At 27.9% G+C, this 16,546-nt stretch overlaps 7 protein-coding genes across 7 annotated transcripts; 4 read left to right on the top strand and 3 right to left on the bottom strand. All coding sequences in view use genetic code 6, as the record gives it.

Annotated features, from left to right (window-relative positions):
- Nucleotides 1-105: 105 nt before the first annotated feature.
- On the top strand, nt 106-2,750 carry PTMB.354c (cGMP-dependent protein kinase). Its single annotated transcript, XM_001347142.1, has 9 exons — nt 106-303; nt 332-504; nt 528-748; nt 776-886; nt 910-2,069; nt 2,096-2,307; nt 2,334-2,505; nt 2,533-2,652; nt 2,676-2,750. 9 exons carry the CDS (start codon nt 106-108, stop codon nt 2,748-2,750), a joined length of 2,442 nt encoding a protein of 813 aa, XP_001347178.1.
- A 66-nt stretch (nt 2,751-2,816) lies between these two features.
- PTMB.353 (MORN repeat protein) lies at nt 2,817-4,073 on the bottom strand. Its single annotated transcript, XM_001347141.1, has 3 exons — nt 2,817-3,006; nt 3,033-3,671; nt 3,697-4,073. The coding sequence occupies 3 exons, from the start codon at nt 4,071-4,073 to the stop codon at nt 2,817-2,819; spliced, it is 1,206 nt and encodes a 401-aa protein (XP_001347177.1).
- Nucleotides 4,074-4,284: 211 nt separating this feature from the next.
- Nucleotides 4,285-5,137, bottom strand: PTMB.352 (Epoxide hydrolase). Its single annotated transcript, XM_001347140.1, has 2 exons — nt 4,285-4,571; nt 4,600-5,137. 2 exons carry the CDS (start codon nt 5,135-5,137, stop codon nt 4,285-4,287), a joined length of 825 nt encoding a protein of 274 aa, XP_001347176.1.
- Nucleotides 5,138-5,445: 308 nt separating this feature from the next.
- On the top strand, nt 5,446-10,109 carry PTMB.351c (hypothetical protein). Its single annotated transcript, XM_001347139.1, has 11 exons — nt 5,446-5,508; nt 5,536-5,665; nt 5,690-6,006; nt 6,030-7,203; nt 7,229-7,525; nt 7,549-7,700; nt 7,736-7,963; nt 7,987-8,135; nt 8,159-8,317; nt 8,344-9,712; nt 9,735-10,109. The coding sequence occupies 11 exons, from the start codon at nt 5,446-5,448 to the stop codon at nt 10,107-10,109; spliced, it is 4,413 nt and encodes a 1,470-aa protein (XP_001347175.1).
- Nucleotides 10,110-11,058: 949 nt separating this feature from the next.
- Nucleotides 11,059-11,851, top strand: PTMB.349c (hypothetical protein). Its single annotated transcript, XM_001347138.1, has 4 exons — nt 11,059-11,115; nt 11,145-11,310; nt 11,337-11,732; nt 11,757-11,851. The coding sequence occupies 4 exons, from the start codon at nt 11,059-11,061 to the stop codon at nt 11,849-11,851; spliced, it is 714 nt and encodes a 237-aa protein (XP_001347174.1).
- A 958-nt stretch (nt 11,852-12,809) lies between these two features.
- Nucleotides 12,810-14,103, top strand: PTMB.348c (hypothetical protein). The annotated part of the gene is made up of 2 exons (XM_001347137.1): nt 12,810-13,016; nt 13,042-14,103. The coding sequence occupies 2 exons, from the start codon at nt 12,810-12,812 to the stop codon at nt 14,101-14,103; spliced, it is 1,269 nt and encodes a 422-aa protein (XP_001347173.1).
- Nucleotides 14,104-14,228: 125 nt separating this feature from the next.
- On the bottom strand, nt 14,229-16,372 carry PTMB.347 (hypothetical protein). Its single annotated transcript, XM_001347136.1, has 6 exons — nt 14,229-14,891; nt 14,914-15,361; nt 15,384-15,787; nt 15,814-15,914; nt 15,945-16,098; nt 16,124-16,372. The coding sequence occupies 6 exons, from the start codon at nt 16,370-16,372 to the stop codon at nt 14,229-14,231; spliced, it is 2,019 nt and encodes a 672-aa protein (XP_001347172.1).
- Between the last annotated feature and the right edge of the window lie 174 nt (nt 16,373-16,546).

Genomic DNA, 16,546 nt, shown 5'->3' with positions numbered 1-16,546 from the left:
TGTATTTCTGGCTCTTACACTTCTTAACTATTGAGTAACCCAAATTCTAAATCTTGATAATATATTTGTTATATACATTTATTTGAAAAATAAATATCGACATCGATGGGCAATATTTGTCGATAAAATACAATTATTGATAAAGAAAACAATGAAATCAGCACATCCTAACCTCCGGCTGTTCAATAGGCAGTGGCCCCGAAAGCTGAAGAAGTGAAGGCAGAGATCACGGAGATTAAAGTTTAGTAGGATATAAAAGCAGATTAAAACTTACAGGAGGATTAACCGAAATAAGAGAATGAGGTATGTTTGCCAACTACATTCATGTTAGCCCAAAAGAAAGGAATAGAAAAAGATGGCCAAAATAGCTGCTGTTATTGATTAGGAAGTCATATATGAAAATGTATAAAAATAAGAAAAACTCAAAAGTCCCTTCGATTATCAACTATTGTTGAATGTTTTTGCCAACAGTTTTATATTTGGTTAAATGCAACCTGAAGACAAGTAAGATCAAATTTTATGTTAAGAGTTAAAGTTATTGAATCAATGTTTTATTGCACAGTGCATGATGGTGAAATGGTCTTCAAATAAGGAGACAAAGCGAGTTCCTACTTTTTAATTGAGAGAGGTTAATGCTAAATCATAATCAACAATGAAGTTAAGAAAACACTCAAATAAGGAGAAGCCTTTGGAGAATTGGCTTTGCTTTACAATGCTCCAAGATCTGCATCAGTCAAGGCTGTAGGAGGTAACTCATCATGATAATGAACCATAGATTGTGCATTTTGGGCTATTGATAGAAACACAGTCAGAAAGGCCATTGAAGCAATATCATAACGAGATTACGAACAGAATAAAGAATTTATTAATAAAGTCTAATTTTTCGGTAATCTAATTTTTGATTTATAGAATCTTTAACTGATGATCAAAAGGCAGCCATTCCTTCTGCCTTGATCAATCTCAACTTTAAGGCAGGGGAAATCATAGTCAATGAAGGGGATTAAGCAGATTCATTCTTCATTATCAAAAAAGGAGAAATCCAGATTTCCAGAGGAGGAAAAGAACTAAGAATTATGAAGGCAGGGGATTCCTTAGGAGAACAAGCACTTCAATCCAATTCTGTAAGGGGAGCAACAGCTAAGGCCATCAAAGAAGATGCTGTAGTTTTAGCATTAGCAAGAGATGATTTGACAAGAATCTTAGGAGATAAAATTTAGTTCATCATGTATAGCAATTTATAGAGATGGGCTTTTGAAAGACATCCTATACTTAACAAATTAACCAAATTGCAAGTAGAAAGAATTGTTAGCAATATGCAACAAATTTAAAAGAAGGCAGAAGAACTTATCATTGAAAAAGGGTAACCTTGCAGAGAAGTTATTATTGTCCTCCAAGGTTCTATTAAATATGGCAAAGAAGTCTTTGAAAAAGGATAAATGTTTGGTGATAAGTTTTTGGATCAAGGAGAGAATGTCAAATTGGGAGAGCCTGTCATAATGAAGGATGATGGAATGATTGCTGTTATTACTTTTAAGCAATTCTTTGAAATTATTGGAGGTTCTTTGGAGTAGATCTTTGCTAAAAATGAAAAAGCCCATGATAGATTTATCAAGAAGGAGGATGGGCAAAAATAAGATATGTATAAGCATTTTGAATTAGATTAATTGATATCTGTTAAGAAATTGGGTTAAGGTTAATTTGGTAATGTCTACTTAGTCTACAATAAATTGGATAAGAAAACATATGCACTTAAATGCATTTCAAAAGCATAAATAATTGAATAAAATCTGGAAAAGCATTTAGCTCAAGAAAAGATTGCTTTGGAGACTGTCAATTTTCCATTGATTATGCATTTTGCAAGAAGTTTCAAAGACAACATATATATTTATTTCTTAGAAGAATACATAAGGGGAATGGAATTATTCGACGTTATTAGAGATATTGGATTGCTAAATACTTATGATTCTTAATTCTATGTTGGGTCATTGATATTATGTATGGAATATTTACATCTTAATAATATTATCTATAGAGACATTAAGCCAGAAAATATCATGATAGATGAAAAAGTACTTCAACATTAATATTTAAATAGGGATTTATGAAATTAATCGATTTAGGAACTGCCAAAAATCTAAAAGGCAAAAATGGTAGAACCTATACTATTATTGGTACTCCACATTATATGGCTCCTGAGATTTTAACAGGAAAAGGATATACGTATTCAGTAGATTTATGGTCTATTGGTATATGTCTCTATGAATTCATGTGTGGCAATGTACCCTATGCTGAAGATGCAGACGATCCGTAACTAATTGGAATTAATTACATAGTTATGAAATTTATGAAGAAATTCAGAAGAAAGCTCTAGCTTTTCCTTCAGTTTTAAAAGATAGAAAAGCCAAAAAACTAATTGAACAATTATTAAGTAAAACTCCTGAGTTGAGACTTGGTTCATCATATGCTAGTTTGAAAAATAATGCCTTCTTTGAAAGATTCGATTATGTAAATATATATTATTAATAAAATTAGGATAGCTTGATAAATAGAGAATTGAAGCCTCCATACTTACCACCTAAAAATAAATTACATAGTGACAAAGACATTTAGAAAGCAATATAGGTCGGAAAATTGATATCCGAAGAAATAAAAGTATAGAATTGTCTAACAAATAGAATGATCCTGCGACTGCATCAAATGTATATAAACCAGAGAAGGCACGTGATCCAAATTGGGACAAGGAATATTGATTTTCGAATTATCTTTTAAATAGTAAATTATAAACTTCAATTCATAAGTTAGTTAATAATATAATATCAATTGTTCCATTTAAGTAGTTTTCCATCAACCCATTCTCCTTCCTTTAGAATTCTGTTAGTTCCTTTGTATTACCCTTTTCCATGTTGTTTACCGTCTTTCCAATAACCTTTGTATACTCTTCCATCTGGCCAATAGAATTCTCCATATCCTTCCTTCTTATCATTCACATAGCCACCAACATAACGTCTATATATATTACTTGATAGATTTACCTTCCATCTGACCAACTAAAGACTCCTTGACCATCCATTTAGTTATCCTTCCAATCTCCTTCGTATTCTCTATTATCTGCCCAAATGTAATGTCCTTTACCATGAATATTGTTATTAATGAATTCTCCAACGTATGAACTACCATCTGGCCAACTAAATCTTCCTTGTCCATGTTTCATACCATTAGTATAAGTTCCTTCAAACATAGAACCATCAGCCCACTTTTCTAATCCATTGCCGTGTTATTAGTCTTCATACCATTCCCCTTTATAAAAAGCTCCGTCTTTGTGACTGTAGACTCCAAAACCATGGGCTTTGTCATTTAACCATTTGCCTTCATAGAGATCTCCATCTGAATGAATCAGTCTTCCTTCTCCATTAGCTTTGTCTTGTAACCAATATCCTTCATAAATTGAACCATCAGCCCAAAATTGTTTTCCTCTCCCATGTCTGAATCCGTTCTTCCATTATCCATAGTAAAAGACACTTGGTTCTATTTCAACTGGCCCATAGAAAGGTAGTGATTTAAATTCAAACGGTTCATTTTGATCGTAATTAAATGGTTATAACTAATCAATTAAGGGCTTGGTAAAAGCATTAGTAAAGTCTGGAATTGAATCCAATTTCTTTAAGTCTTGTCTACAATTATTACATCAATAACAACCTAATATGCTATTAGACTATGAAACTAGCATTCTGAGATTTAACAGCACTCTGAGCTAACTTACTTTTCTAGGCCTGTTATTGTACATTTTCTTGATCTTCAAAGTTTGGCTTGTTCTTGAAGGGTCTCATTTATTCCCCTGCATGTTCATAAATAGATGGATCGTCACATGTAGCACAATTCCCCATAGAAATTAAAAATAACAGCAAAAATTTATTAATTAAATAATATGAGTACCGAAATAGATATATATAAGTAGGTCCAATTGTTGGTCTTCCATTTACATATTTCTACTTCGGCACTTTATTGGGTAATTCGTCATTCAAAAATAGATTGATGCCAGGAAATATCATCCATTTTTGAACAGGATTATTCATATAAGAACTTAATGAATTTATCAACAAAAATCAAGTAAGAAGTTCTATATACTAATTCTTTAGGCTCTATCGATTCTGGAGGGCTTATCTGTAGTAGCTTTACTGCCCACAATCCTCAAATGGAAGTTGAAAGAATAGAATAAGAAGAGATTAACTTAGTATAAAAATTGAATGATTAATTGTATAATATGAACAATTTAATCTATTATTTTCATCTTAAAGTTTAAATAAATGAGCTCACAATTTGTATAAATTCCTAAGGCTTTTCAGAATGGACCCAATGACCGCAATCCTAAATGAAATGTGCCTCCTTAAAATTAGGGAAAACCATTTTCATCTGATTAACCGTCTAATTATTAACATATTGAGATCTATCTCCACAGATTACACAATGAGGACCTTTCCAATTAGCTGTTATGTCTGTTAAAATATTAGTTTAAAAATCATTTAGTATCCCTTATAAATTAACCCTCCATTTAAAATCATATTAAATATCCTCTAATTAGTATATACGCTATATAATTACTTCTCATTATCGGTTGTTATGATTATAAATTTGTCATTAATAATTAAGCAATTGATTTATTTTGAGAGGCTTCAAAAACTTTTTCCATTAATTGATTATAGGTGATTTGATTTAAGTTTATTTAGATTAGCTTTTTCAGTAATTCATGGACATATGTTGATTGAACAGCTTTTGGCAATATATCGACGATAATTACTCCTTTCACTTTTTCTTAGACTTCTTTTTCATATTATTGTAGATATTTAAAAATAACTCTGCCACCCAAAGAATGTCCTAACAATACAACATCATTAATTCCTTTTATATAATCTGATAGATCTCCTGCCATTTCCCCTAAAGTCATAGACTGAGTATGTGGAGATTCCCCATGATTTCTCAGATCCAATAAATGTGTTGAATTGAGTTGACTAGTCCATAAAGGAGATTAAGAAACTGTCTTAAAATTGTTTTTAGATCCCATCAACCCATGTAGTATTACCAAATTCAAGTTAGAATTATGATAAAATTTCTAAATAGATGATTATACTATAGAGGTCATTATTTATCAATAATAAATTATAATATTAAGCAATTCTAATTCGCAATTTATTTGTAATATTTAACTATGAGTCAGCTTAATTAGTAGAGTGTGATTATTTTGCTATTACTTTAAGCTTGACAAAAGTATTAAAAAAATTAATCAATCAATCTTATATAGTTTGAATAGACTGGGTTTCTGATTATTTAGTATTAATTATGTTGGTGAATTCAAATATTCTTTAAGTTTTAAGATAATTTAATTTTATTAGTAAATTTATCTTGACTAATTGTTTCTTTTTGGTTTAATTGATTCATAAATAAATAATAATGTTAAATTAAACATTAAATGATGCTTAAATAGTGGCTGGTATTGACAATTAATAGCAGAAGGTAATTTACATTTCTCTATTGTCTTAGAATCATTGTGTATATAATTGTGAAGTCTATCCGAATGGTGAAAAGCCACTATTATTAATGTGCACATAATATTTGGCTGTAGATGATAAATTAAAATGGAATGTGTTTTTAAGTTATGTGCGCACTTTAGGTATCTAGGATTAACATCGATTAGGGCTGAAAGTGGACCGACAGTTCTATGCCAATTTGCGAAAGATTTATGAACAGATATTCACTCATTGCTAAGAAGAAGATCTCATATTATTGGAGTCCTAGTTTGGTAAGCCTGCAGAAGGCTATCAAGATAATCAATTATAAGAAATTTTCTTCATGTTTTCAAAATGTTCGCCTTTTAACAATGATGCTAGAACGGGAAGGTTTCTCAAGATTGGTGCTTAATTGGAGCCAGAAAATCTAGATGATAGGTCCACCGTTGTTGCTGTTCAATTATTCAGAAAGTTTTTTCTCTAATATGCTGATTATAACTTTAAAGTAAAGAACAATTTAAATTTCAGCAACCAAACCCATTTCACATAATTAAAAATAGCAACGCTATACATTATGATACTACAGTTGTTAGGGAGAAGATAGTTAATATATTGATAAAGAATGAAGACTTTTTAAATTACATTGAAAAACACACCTCACTTTTTTAGAGTCAATCCTTTTTTGATCAACAAAAGAAGTCAGATCTTTAGAAGGAGATTTTGATGAAATTTCTGATTGAAAACACTGATTTACATCACTTCATAATTATGGTATATGATTTATTGAACAAAGTAACTGAAGGAGAATTCAATTCAACTCTTATTCTAAAACATATATCCTTGTAAATTCTAGATCCCTTTATACATCCCCTTGCTTTGTCGATTTGTGACTTTTATGAATAAATTTTGGAAGAAGAATATGAAGGTACAGAGGATGTCAAGTAAATGAAAGAGAAATATCTGCCGAAAATTACATTTCTCAATATGGATGGATATGATTCAGAATTCAATTACAAATTGTTGGATAATTACTCAGATTCATGCCAATACATATCAGTTTTGGATGAAATGTTGGATAGTGACGATAAATCTTAAATGTTTGATTTGGTGACCAAGGACAGAAATTGCTTTATGTAGGCCAAAAACTCTTATATCATTCCAATTAGATAGAGTCATAAATAAAAAAGATTAAATGATATGCATTTTAGACACATCTTAGATCTACTTGTTTATCCTTTGATCAAATCTTTCTAGCCTTAGGTTATTATTTTTAGTTACTCATTTGCATATTTTAATCAAGAATCTGATATCCAATTATCTTCCAAATTATTTACAGAAATTACTACTCATTTGTCATTGATCAGTAATTACAAAGTCATTTTTCTACCTAGAATTTTATCATCTGGAGTATAAATTCAAGATCACAGATTTGAAATTGAACTCCTAAAAACTGACCATAAGAATATCCTATACTATTTGAATATTTATTTAACACACGCTTAGTAAAGTTTTAAGTTTTTACATCCATCTATTTAATAGAATTGTGAATTATCGCATTATGCAAATTATGCAATGAAAATAGTTAAGAGCAATAGTTTTTATGAAAAGAAAAAGTAAGGCAATATTACACATTATGTTTTAAATAAAGAAAAGGAAAGATATATGTTTGAAATATTGTCAGGCTTTCTTGAATCCTGTAGAAGTATCATATATTTGGTTATCTTTAGAATCCTACCTATAAGAAGTTAAGGATAAGGATAAGCGTATGTAAGATCCTAATCTGTAGTGTTAGGATCTATTACAATATAAGTTATCCTATGCCAACCTGTTAGATAAACTGTATCAATTCCATCAGAAGCATCTATTCAGCAATTTATTTAAATCAACTTAATAACAAATCCATACTTATAAATTGTTGTCTAAATAGCATTAAAAAACATAAAGAAGAGAAGATTCCTAATTTGTTTCCTTTTTAGCATAAGATTTAAAAGATTACATTTATGTAATAGAGAATTTGGTTAACGGTATTATATCCTATTTATAATAGATGAACCTCAATTATTGTAAATATATCTAAGAAGATTATAATCTCCAGTTTATATACACAATAGACTTACATAGTACTTTGTGAATTATAAATTGAAAACTATACTTTTTATTAACGTGTTATCATTCATTGATATTCGAGACATTGGAATTGTAAGATGTTTTTAAAAGCTAATAGATTCAAATAGGATTCATACTAAGTATGTTTGGTGAATTATGAATAATATCTAAACACTGTTCAGAAAACCAATTAAATTTGGGCAGAAATACAAGTCATCCATGAAACCACTGAGCCCCCTGTATTCTTTAGATCTCTGTGTTTTGATAAATTAAAGAATAACATATATTGTATATATGGCAAAGAGGCCAAGAATAATACCCTATGTGATTCGATAGACACATACAATTTTGAAAAAGTATCTAATTCCTTCAATATTAGCAAACATATAAAACCATATATAGAGACAAAAATACAAAAAAGGAGAGTGACACTTATTTTGCCAGAGCATACGCTTCCTCGGCTGTATTCTCATTTGGCCAATAATAAAAGACTTGTTCTGAAGTGTGGACCTTTGGAGGATCATTTCTGTACGTATATCAAATAAAGTTAGAGGACATTATAATCAAGAATTCCAGAACATGGGATTTTGCAATTTAGTTGAAAGATTGTTCATAAGTGAAGGGTCGTACCGATCTGAAAAAATCAATAAGGAATTAATAGTTCCATTATCTATGAGACCTATGTATGGATCCTTGATGCTAAGTGTGTAGTAAAATATTTTATTGAGATTCATAGAGACAACGATGAATCTGCTATCTTGATTATCGGTGGATCATAAAATGAACTACTTGTAAATATGGAATAATAAGAATACATTGGATACAAATTTTAATAGATTGATAATCAATATTATGTGAGTGCCATCACTAATCGAGGGTAAAAGATAAATCCCATAAGTTTTTATTCGCAAAACTAAAACATCTATTCAGTTCAAGATAAGATCTATATTTTGAATGATGCCACTCAAATATTAGGAAAATCCTATAGGTGGAATAATGAAACCAACGAATTAGAAGAAACTGATCCCTTTTCTCCTTATGGTATATTAAGCATAACTACTCTCAAAATTTCAAACAATTTATCTTCATAGGAGATATTTTAGAAAAAGAAAATCTCTATTATCAGTATTGATGCCAAGAATGTCATCTTGAATGGCCCTTAAGTTGAATAGCCATTCGCTCAAATGCATAAGGCTATGAAATTCTTATATAAAGAATAAGATAATGTGAACTATTAAGCAAGAATTATATTTTAAGACAATAATAATAATGAGATAGTTGGTTTAATTAAAAATTTCTAATTAACCAGATACATATATTTATATGTAAATATCAAATAAGATGAAAATGTACAATAAGGCTACCTAAAGCCATGTTCAATTTGTGTTAGCTATTCAAACAAAAGTCTTTACTTGCTTACCACAAATATTGAAAATGGATTTGTCTATTTTACTATTTATAGTTATCAAATAAATCAATTGATTTAAGATATCAATTTGTCATTAAATAAAAACAACACCAAATTAGTATTGAATGTGTATACCATTTTTGCTAAAGTTGTAATGCATCTACCAAATAATGTGGAAAAGATCTTCAAACAATTAACATGTGACAATGAAAATCTATATTTGATAGGGGGATACATGGGACTTATTTATTAGTAAAATGACCTTGATTTGATATTACTTCAAGGATAGCAAACATATAAATATCATAAACATATTGAAAATGGCAACAATAATAATTTCAAAATTCCCTTTGACAATCCTGAATAAAATTCCACATTCGGATAAAGCAATAAGTATATGTATGAATTTCCATATATTATTTGGACTGCTAAAGACCAAATTCTAATCATAGAAAAGGAATTTAAACAGAAGTTCTTTAGCGAAGTAATTGATCGAGTCCATCATGATTTTAAAATTTGGATAACTAAATTTGAAATTTAAATGAACGAATCTTGGGAACAAGGAATTTTAGTTCTTCCATCCTTCTTACTTACTAAAGCATATGTAGAGATGACATCCTAAGTTATCACTGATAAATTGAAAGAATAAATTTAACATAGAAAATTGGATTTGTTTCTATAAAATACAAATACTGAAGTAATTGTTATTATTAACTTAGTTTGAAACAATTGTGAAAATAGTCGATTACATCTCAATTGATTAACGAATAATATTGACATGTGCAGTACAAGTGTTAAATTTTATCTAAATGCTGAGCTTTGAATTTTCACTCGAAAATTAAGAGGAGTATTTATTATAATACAAATACAATGGAACCCATTAATAACATTAACATGCTCGCAGATACTCAGTTCCAATATTTATCCCCAAAGTTACACTCCTGGTGACAACTCAAAAATAAGCTGTTATCGAAGGGTATCAAATTTATGATCCTGTGAATGAACATTAAACCATCAGATAATAAAACTAAAGCTAAATCATTGTAAAAATGAAAGAATAAATCAAAGTTTATAATCTAATCCCCTAAACCTGAAAATATCGATTACAGATTTATTTATTTCAAACTTTATTCATTTCTTTATATTATCTTAATAATACTAATTCCTCAGAATCTAAGAAAGTTATTAAGGGAACCCTTTCCCAGAATCACAAATGATAATATATGAAATGTTATATTTGTCGAACTGTACTAAAAAATATTCGTGTTTGCCAATACTAACAACCGTAATTTAATATAAAATGAGTATTTCAAAAATTAGACCAAATTAAAGAGAGACCACTTAGAAAATGAAATTTTGCTACTCATAGATTTTACAATTTTATGGAAATGATCACATGTTAAGAAAGTTCAATCATAAAACACTTATTGTTATTATTGCAAAATTTACCTACTAACCACATTTTCTCTTAATGTGTATAAATTAAGCAAATTATTATTAGTTTATTGATAGTAATAATAGTATACATATCGTTTAAGTAAATTTGCCAATCTTCTTTGATCGAATATACTTGTAAAATACAATTAATAATATATTATAGATTGTATAAATTATTTATTAAGACTGGCAAGCCTTAATTGAGAAAAAGTACTTTTATGCAAACCTTAAAGCATAATACATATTTATAAAATGAAATTTACTCCAATCACATACTGATATTTAGGCAATTTTTATCCTTATTAATTATATAGGATTGATATAAAAATAAATATATTTTTTATTTCTTTTATAATTTCTTGATTTATATATGAACGAATAAACTTAGGTTATATGTCTAAGTTTGCTTCAGTATGAAATCAAGTTTAGCCTTTTTACTTATAACATCTTAAATTTTTTATATAACTTATTTAAGAATTCAGATTTATCGTAAAATTCTGAAAAGTTTCTTGAATATTTGATCTGGCGTAATGTTTGAATAAGTGAGCAATTCTCGGTTAGATGATATTAATTATGAAATGAAATATTACAATAATAAATTTCTAGATGTTAAATTATCAGGGAAATTTATGGGTTCGAAAAAATTATGTATTAGGCAATAGGGTAAATCATACTTGATATAATTTAATAAGACCTAATATCCTTTGTTTTTGGGGACAGTAGCTGGGACGCTTTTGCTTTACTTATATTGTGATTTTGTTTTACTCCAAAAATATTGTGAGATCCCAAATTTAAGTAAAGTAATTGTAACATTTCAGATACTATCAATTTATTCAATGTTCAAGGTCAATATGACAGGTAAAGTAACACCTTTTAGATTTTAGAACCAGGAGTTCAAATGCAAACGATTTAAGATGATAAATATTTTGATGGCAAATTGTGTGAAAAATGCAAAGCCATTAAAATTGATCGTTGTTATCATTGCAAATTTTGTGATCATTGTGTAAACGATTTTGAAGCGCATTGTTTTTTGATGGCAACTTGCATAGGCAGGAGAAATATAAAATATTTGTTAGGGCTAGTCACATTTACAGGGATAGCGTTATACTTATTATTACTTATTTTGATTTATAAATGTAGAAGTCACTCTAATAATTATAGTATTTGTATCGGATTGTAAGAAAGAGCTAACCTTTATTATTCTAAATATTGTGAGTCTGGTTTTGACATTGGTTCACTTGAATCCGTTTATATATACGACTTGGAGAAATGCATCATAAGTAATGAAAATCTTAAGTTTATAGAATTGGACAAAAAAAGAAATGAATAGAACCAAATTCAATGGATCACTTTCATATATTTATAATAATTACAAATAATTCTTTACTCGATTTTATGATAGTTAATTATATGCAAGTTTTATGTAATATTGAATCATTATTATGTGTAAATACCATTGTTAAATACATTGTTAATTTATGCTTCAATTAAAAAGGAGTTCTAATATTTCATGTTTTATTGAATAAAAATATTTTGAATTTGTTATAATTTCTTTAAGTCTTAAATTCTGATCGCGCAATTTTAATTTAAGAAATAATAAATATAAAATGAAAATTAATAATAATATTCCAAATTATCTAAAATTACCACATATTGGACATTAATGGAAATTCTTGAAAAACATAGAACTAAGTACATTTACTAATAGCAGTATGGAATAATCATGCAAAAATAATAATAGCAGTTTGATGACTCATAGTAATGTGGGTCCTAATCGAACTTAATATGAAGAAACTCCATAAAATAAGAAAAAAAGATTGATAAAAAGTTAATCTATAGATGTCGATTAATAATTGTATTAAATTGATTCAGTAAGAGAATCGAATTGTGATTAAGTGAAAAAGATAGCAGAGAATCTAATTAAATAATACGATAACGTGAAAGTCTCTGAAAAATAGAAGAGTGCTTTAATGCTCAAAAAACAATTGACTCTTAATAACTAAATAGTGTAAAAACCACATCTTGATAAATGTTAATCATTATATCAATTGTAAAATGAAAAAAAATAGAACGCTAAGTAACCTGAAACCAGTGAAATCAATTCATTTACTCAATTTTTTCAAATAGTTTAAAATCAAGAATAAAGCAAAGTTAAGAAAAGAAAATGTTAAATCAACTTTTTCAAGAAGAGTTAATCTATGGATACTATAGATGTAGTAGAACACCAGAAAAAGATCACAAAATTACTTTTACAATAAAAAATTAGAATTAAACCTAAGTTCTCTTCAACGATTAACATCTAGGATCTCCTTTAGTAAAATTGAAATAAATTAAATGAATTAAAATTATTATCAAATATGTTAATCTCGAAGACAGATAATGATGATCAATAAGAAGGTGTAGTTGATCCAAAATTACCAGTTTGTCCAAATTGTGGTTCCGCAAAAGAGGGCATTTTAGAATAAGGACCATCTCCTGCATCATTCATAATTTCTCTGATATGCCTTTACTATTGTGGAATTTGGTCCGTGTTGCTTATTCCATTAGTATTTTAATCAACTAAAGTAATAATTTTAGATCTACATATAGGTAATAATAAAAAGGTGTTAGTATTGTAATTAAGAATTAGAAAAAAGGAATTATTTTCAATTACCAAATATAAATGATTAAGTTATGCAATTTAAATTTGGTAATTGTATGATAGTGGCTTCTAGGAAATATGCATTGATTCTATTGGGCATAATATTTTTGTTATTCTTTTATTTTTAATAATAAATAGAAAAAGAGCCTATAAAAATTGAGATTGATTATCCTACTGATAAATCCTGGATGGATTTCTTATAACTTTGTGGGAAATTTTAGTTTGTTGAGAATGGACTTAAGGCAAGACATCAATTTGAAACTAACTTTAAAGGTAAAATTGTTGCTTGGAATGGGTATGGCTTTATTTTATATTTTAGGATTTATGTCAAAACTAAATCTAATAATGATATGAATTATTCATACAGTCATTGGGTTTATATTAAAATGGATCCAACAGAATCAACAGATGACATACCAGATGTTGTATTAGGTGTAAATTCATAATAATATTCAATTGAAAAATTTAACCTTTTAGAGCAAGGATAATCAATCAATTTTAATGCAAAATTTATATCATTAGGATCTGAATATAATTTTCACATTTTAGAGCTAAAATAATTAGAAATTAATACTTCAGAGAGTTTAGTGGATATAAAATAGATAAAAAAATTTACTTTGATTATGGATTAATCATAATAGCTTAAACAAACCAAACTGCAGGATTCATTAAAGCGTATGATTCATATGTATTAACCAAGGAGAAATGATAGTCAATCTGATAATTAAAATAATGTTTTTAGGATGGGATTAAGTGCTGAGGAAATCTAAAAAATTGAAGAAGATATTGAAGAATTATAAAAATAATTGGAATTAGAGGACCAATAAGAAAATGAATAAGTTGTTGATTAAAGCTCACAAATTAAGAATGATTAACTTGAAGATAAAGTATAAAAAGAAGAAAAAGATAGGGATATGACTTAAAAACTTGAAAATAATTAGGATAAATAAGTTGAGAAGGAAGAGTCTACAAAAGATAGTTCAATTGAGAGCAATTTAGATTAATAATGAGAATGAGAAAAATATAAAATTTGAGAATAATTGTTATTTAATTAATTAATAAATGGAATTTCTCAGCGATCTTGATTTTTTACCAGGAAGCATTAATCCAAAGTTGAAGGGTTTAATATATCTCATCACAATAATACATGCATTGGCTGTGCTTATATGGATTGTATTATTGTGTAGAGCATAAGGAAGAAAGACAAATTCTTTTCAAAGTTATGTGGAATAAGTGATGGGTGAGGAAACCAAAATTAAGCATCATTGAGTAATTGTAATTTATTTACAACAACATTATAATAACAACACATATATTAATTATCAATCATTTTATTTTATATGCGGTTTTTCGTGGGTTTTATATGTTGTGATTATATTTTAATATTTTGAATCATTTAAAATTTGGACATCGTTTACTTCAAATTAACATAAGAATAATTACAATTACATGAGTCATTCTATAAATCTGATTCAATGAGGCTATCAAATAGATTTCTTAGATCCTAATCTAAATGAATTAGAATTCTTTGGTCCAACTATTCTTAATTATTCAGTTTCTTTATTTTCTTATAAGCCTTGTAAGCCTCTTGAACCTTCATTTCATGTGTTAGTTCTTCTTTCAGAAGATATGAAAACTCTATTTGTCGTTCTTGGTTCTACAATAGTTTATCGTTTGAATTAAGTATTAAAGAATCCGAAACACAGGGTTTTGGAAAATAATTAAACAATTTCAACTAGTTTTCAGTGAATAAAACCATCTTTAACTTATCTATTTCAAATAATTTGTGCAATATAAACTATATATATCTAACTAATTACTGTTATGTCCAATTTCTATAGTATTTTTCTTTGACTGTATTCAAATTGCTTTCTTTGCTTCTTTTAACTACCAAAAATGAAACCACATAAATCAGATAGGTTCAATTTTAGTAAAGTTTTTCTCTCCCTTAAGAATTATGCAATTTAAGTAGTATCTGATATTTTTTCTATTTACAACTTTTAAGTAGTAAAAGATTTCTTAATTGTTGATTTAGACTGAGGAGGACTAAGTAAATTACTTCTATTCTAGGATATGGAACAATCATCGAGAATTGCATTTGTTTTGTATGAGAATGTGAAAAACTTATTAATCAAACTTAATTCCATAAACCCTTAGATAAATGGCATAATGAGAATTGAGATTATAAAATACATAGCTTGCCAAAGACCTCCTATTGTACCTATTATATCTTGAATCTTGGGATATGATCTATTATAAAAGGTTTATCTAAATAACAATGAACTACAACCTAGGATCTAATTGATAAACATATTCTATCAGCTTATTTGTATCAACTGCATCTGACGACTCCTTTTCTAGGTAATTCTAGTAACTATTTCGTTCTTAAAGATCCTCGATGAATAAACCAACATCTGTTTGAACATATACAGTCTTATGGTATGCAATTATAGTCTTTTAGGTTTTCTAGGCAAATATGGCCGAACCTTGACGAATAGATGGAACAAAGAATTCTTCAGGTTTCTTCAAATCTAACAGTTAATCTTGCACATAATAAACTAGTAATCCTCCTGGAAAATTTGCTTGGATGTAGTCTTTTGGGTAACAGGTATTATTTTCACTTTTGTTTTAACACACAAGCAAATTGAATTTAAGATATCTAAACTCATTAGAGGCAGCTGATCCTTGAATAGACTATAGAATATGGATTAACATATTACAAAAGGATTTGCTATCCATTCATCCTGATTTATGCAATAAATATTACTTTTATTAAATTGTTAAAAATAAGCTTTTTAAAATTATGCCTCAAAATTACTATCTTCACAATTATTCATACTATAATTAAAACATTCTTAAGTTATTTTTCTGGTTTCAGTATCTCTCTTCCTATAACATTAGGTAAACTACAAACTAAATAGGGTATCAAGCCCATAAATGTTGTCCAGGTTGAATTTATTTACGCTTATTACAAAAGTAAAATTGTTTGGCATAAGTATAAAATTCTTAGAAAATACAAATTATAATTACTGGAGTTTCTTATTCTTATTGATCAGAGGAGACTACCGAGGGATTTGTTTTTTGAATAACATCCACAATATTGTTAATTGCTAATATTAAAGAAAGTGTAATTAAAATCAGGGACATAATTATTCCAAGGGGAGTAAAGAATTTATCATTTTTATTAATTCTTAGTTATACTTCTTATGCAAAGAGATCTAAATTTTACAAAAGGGAGCAGATCTTTTTACTGTAATTATTTCTTTCAACTTTTTACATTAATTTAAATTCAAGAAATCATAGTTTAATGATAATTTAATCACAAAATATTCTTTAAGTTATTTCACATACTATTTTCGTATCACATAATTATAATCGCTAAAGCTAATAGATAATGATTTTATTATAGAATTACCGATTATTCATTTATTATTAATTAATTTATAATTCCTT

Source organism: Paramecium tetraurelia (assembly GCF_000141845.1).
Source record: "Paramecium tetraurelia macronuclear, complete genome".
In the NCBI taxonomy this organism is placed as follows: Eukaryota; Ciliophora; class Oligohymenophorea; order Peniculida; family Parameciidae; genus Paramecium; species Paramecium tetraurelia.
Note: the sequence above shows the minus strand (reverse complement) of the source record. Positions and strands in the feature narration are given on the sequence as shown.